This window comes from Colobus angolensis, unplaced genomic scaffold, assembly GCF_000951035.1.
Source record: "Colobus angolensis palliatus isolate OR3802 unplaced genomic scaffold, Cang.pa_1.0 Scaffold30, whole genome shotgun sequence".
Taxonomy (NCBI): Eukaryota; Metazoa; Chordata; class Mammalia; order Primates; family Cercopithecidae; genus Colobus; species Colobus angolensis.
In genome coordinates this window covers 6,384,118-6,387,923 of record NW_012116266.1, presented here as the reverse complement: position 1 = coordinate 6,387,923, position 3,806 = coordinate 6,384,118, and the positions used below count along the sequence as shown (strand labels likewise).

Genomic DNA, 3,806 nt, shown 5'->3' with positions numbered 1-3,806 from the left:
AAAAAAAGAAAGAAAGAATCCCAAGTACAGATGTTTCTTGACTTACAATGGGATTACATCCCGATGAACTGATTATAAATTGGCTGGGCATGGTAGTTCATCTCTGTAATCCCAAGCACTTTAGGAGGCCGAGGCAGGAGAATCAAACTCCTGAGCTCAGAAGTTTGAGACTAGCCTTGGCAACATAGTGAGACCCCGTCTCTACAAAAATAAAAAAATTAGTTGGCTGTGGTGGCATGCACCTGTAGTCCCACCTATTTAGGAGGCTGAGGTAGGAGGATTGCCTGAGCCCAGGAGGTCAAGGCTGCAGTGAGCCAAGATCTTGCCACTATACTCCAGCCTGAGCAACAGAGTGAGACCCTGTTTTTAAAAAAATGAAAGAAACAAAAAAAAGCTCATGAGTTAGAAATATTGTAAGTTGAAAATGCATTTAATACGTTTAACCTACTGAACATCATAACTTAGCCTAAACTATCTTAAATATACTCAGAACACTTAATTAGCCTACAGTTGGCCAAATCATCCAGTACAAAGTCTACTTTATAATAGATTGAATATCTCATGTGATTTATTGAATACTGTTCTGAAAGTGAAAAAAAGGAATGAAGTATGGTTTCTACTGATTGTTTACTGCTTTCACACCGATGTAAAGTTGCGAAATCATAAATCAAACCATCTGTAAGTGAAAGATCATCTGTATGCCTATACTATGCTATTTTTACTTGAAGTGCTCTTTCACTGAATTCTGTCCTTCCCAGCATCTTCAGATACAACTTTGTTAATTAGGGTAGAAATTTGGTAGTAAGGAATTACATTGTTATTACTTATTCAGCTGTTTGTTGCTTCAGAATAAGGAAGAATTGAACCTATTTATTTATTTGTAATAAGATCTCCCTATGAATTTTTTCAATATTATAATAGCAACGCATGCTTATTACCAATGAAATAGCAGACCAAAAAATAGATACAGACAACTCAGACTTCACCAGGAAATTACTGTTAAGTAGTTTGTATATAGTCTTTCATGTCGTTGGGAGGGCAGGTGGATAGCACTGGCAATATGTGTGTATAAATATCCATAGATTGACTATTTTTGTTTGGGTTTTAAAAATATATATATAACTAATATGTTGTTGTGCTTTCCTTTGAGATATTTGCCTACTGCAGTATTCTGCCCAGGGCAGAATTTTTGTATGTTCCACCCTTCTTCCACACCCAAATAAAGAAAATTAAAATGAGTACAGAGGGGAGTTTCAAAGGGAAAACTTGTCTCAAAAGGGCAGTCTATAGTTCTATCCATTAATTGGTATTATTATATGAATATATTCCAGTGTTTCCATGAGTTTTCCTATATAAATATTAGTTCAAGATTGTACGACATATACTTATGTTGTGGCTTTATCCAGAGTAAGAAATGCAGCTCTTGCAGGAACTGAGTAGGAGCCAAGGTAATACAAACTTTGGAAGACTGGAGAATAGGAAGTGAGTAAGGGAGGAAATGAGAAAGAAATCAACTCTGAGGTGAAGAAACTTGGTAATTCCTATTTTTTCTTCAAATTGTACTGTTGCTTAATTTTTTTATATCAAGGATTATTATTATTTATAGTTGCATTATTGGTGAAATTGCATTTGAATGCTCATTAATGAGAGTAATACATCTCAATACTGAGTCTATTTGTGCCAAAATACAAATCCTCAGTAAATGTATTGACTTTGTTCTTATTGCTCTGTTTTTCTCTATACCTAGGCAGATATTTTAAATTTCAGAAATTGTGCTATAGAATTTTTTTTCAGTTCCAGAGCTATGGTTTTATTTAATATAAGGTTTATATAAGATTTCCTTACATAAAAGAAAAATATAATGTAATTATATTTGGTGAGAGGCTTAGGTTAGATTCATTCTTTCAGTCAGCAAGCATTTACTTTGGGTCTGCTCTGTGCCAAACCTTTTAAAGTCAGGTAAAAGATGTTCTCTTTCCGCCTTCATGGAACCTGTAGTCCTATGATAAGGATAAAAAAGCAATAGAAGGAGCATAACACTACTTTGCTTCTATAAAATCAGAAAAACAAGTTTTCATATCTTGGTGAGAGATACCACTTCCTTCACTTGTTTCTCCAAACCATTGTAAAACTATTTCTGGTTAGATTTGAAAAGCTGAGGTGGGCTTAGAGATATGGCTAAACCTCAGGGCAGAATTGGAATGTGTCACAGATTTGATCTGTTAAGCCATAGGAGAGCAGTTGAAGGTTTACATTAAAATTTTGGAGCTCCATTAGTTTTTCACTGATACTTATTTTAGACAAGCAGACTTTTTTTTTTTTTTTTTTTTTTGGTGTTTATACCAAATATTCGTTTCTATATTGCCTCCTTTTACAGCCCTATACCATAAATGAAGAAAAAAAAAAACAAGTGTGTGTTAGAATCTGAAGCGGCAGCATGTTTGTTAGTTTAAATGTTTAATTAACTATACATGCAACAGGAGTTATATTATAAAATATATTAGAAAATAGTGATGAGTGTGAGTTGAAATTTTGATTTGTCTTTTTTTGTTATTAGAAAATTAATGGACAGAAAAATAACACTACTTCTATATTTATGTATGTTCATTTCATGTTCAGTAGTCCCTTTTACTCATTGATAAATATTTGAAATTATCCAAACAGATCATTATAAACCTGCAATTTCCCATCGAGATTTAAACAGCAGAAATGTCCTAGTGAAAAATGATGGAACCTGTGTTATTAGTGACTTTGGATTGTCCATGAGACTGACTGGAAATAGACTGGTGCGCCCAGGGGAGGAAGATAATGCAGCCATAAGCGAGGTGAGTGCATACAAAAGGTATCACACTGATTACTTTGAAATGATAATGAATTTAATTCAAACATCTACTGGCCGTGCGTGGTGGCTAACGCCTGTAATCCCAGCACTTGGTAGGCCCAAGTGGGTGGATCACCTGAGGTCAGGAGTTCGAGACCAGCCTGGCCAACATGGTGAAACCCTGTCTCTACTAAAAATACAAAAATTAACCGGATGCAGTGGCACGCACCTGTAATCCCAGCTATTCGGGAGGCTGAGGCAAGAGAATTGCTTGAACCTAGGAGGCGGAGGTTGCAGTGAGCCGAGATTGTGCCACTGCACTCCATCCTGGGGACAGAGTGAGACTCAGGACAATTATCCTCATATACTGCCAGTTATAGAATACTAGGAATTACAAAATTAGGAAATATAAAATACATCTCATAAAGGCCTTTGTAAAGTTCATTAGTTTATTTTGGAACTCACTGCCATTCCAAGTCATTTTTACAAGCGTTAGGAACAAATTTGTAGGAACTGATTTTTGAGGCAAGGGTAAAGTTACCAAATTTAAGATAACTAACAGTCCACCTTCTGATAATCACCATTACAATGTGGAACATATCCTTCCCAACTTTGTTCTCTGCATTCATATATACTTGTCTGTACACAACATATATGTATTTTTGTGATTTTATTTATTTATTTATTTTAAGATGGAGTTTCACTTTTGTTGCCCAGGCTGGAGTGCAATGGTGCCATCTCAGCCCACCGCAACCTCTGCCTCCCAGGTTGAAGCAATTCTCCTGCCTCAGCCTCCTGAGTAGCTGGGATTACAGGCATGTACCACCATGCCCGGCTAATTTTTGTATTTTAGTGGCTACGGGGTTTCTCCATGTTAGTCAGGGTAGTCTCGAACTCCTGACTTCAGGTGATCCACCCTCCTCGGCCTCCCAAAGTGCTGCAGTTATGGGTGTGAGCCACCACACCCAGCTGTATTTTTTTTTTT

At 36.4% G+C, this 3,806-nt stretch overlaps 1 protein-coding gene across 1 annotated transcript in view; it reads left to right on the top strand.

The window, feature by feature from the left end:
• The window catches only part of BMPR2 (bone morphogenetic protein receptor, type II (serine/threonine kinase)), a 226,463-nt gene that overhangs the window by 186,934 nt on the left and 35,723 nt on the right, over window positions 1-3,806 (top strand). Inside the window, exons 8-9 of the mRNA XM_011949924.1 lie at window positions 2,665-2,898; window positions 3,119-3,190. Coding sequence (XP_011805314.1) covers window positions 2,665-2,898; window positions 3,119-3,190 — 306 coding nt within the window. The remainder of the gene's footprint in view (window positions 1-2,664; window positions 2,899-3,118; window positions 3,191-3,806) is intronic.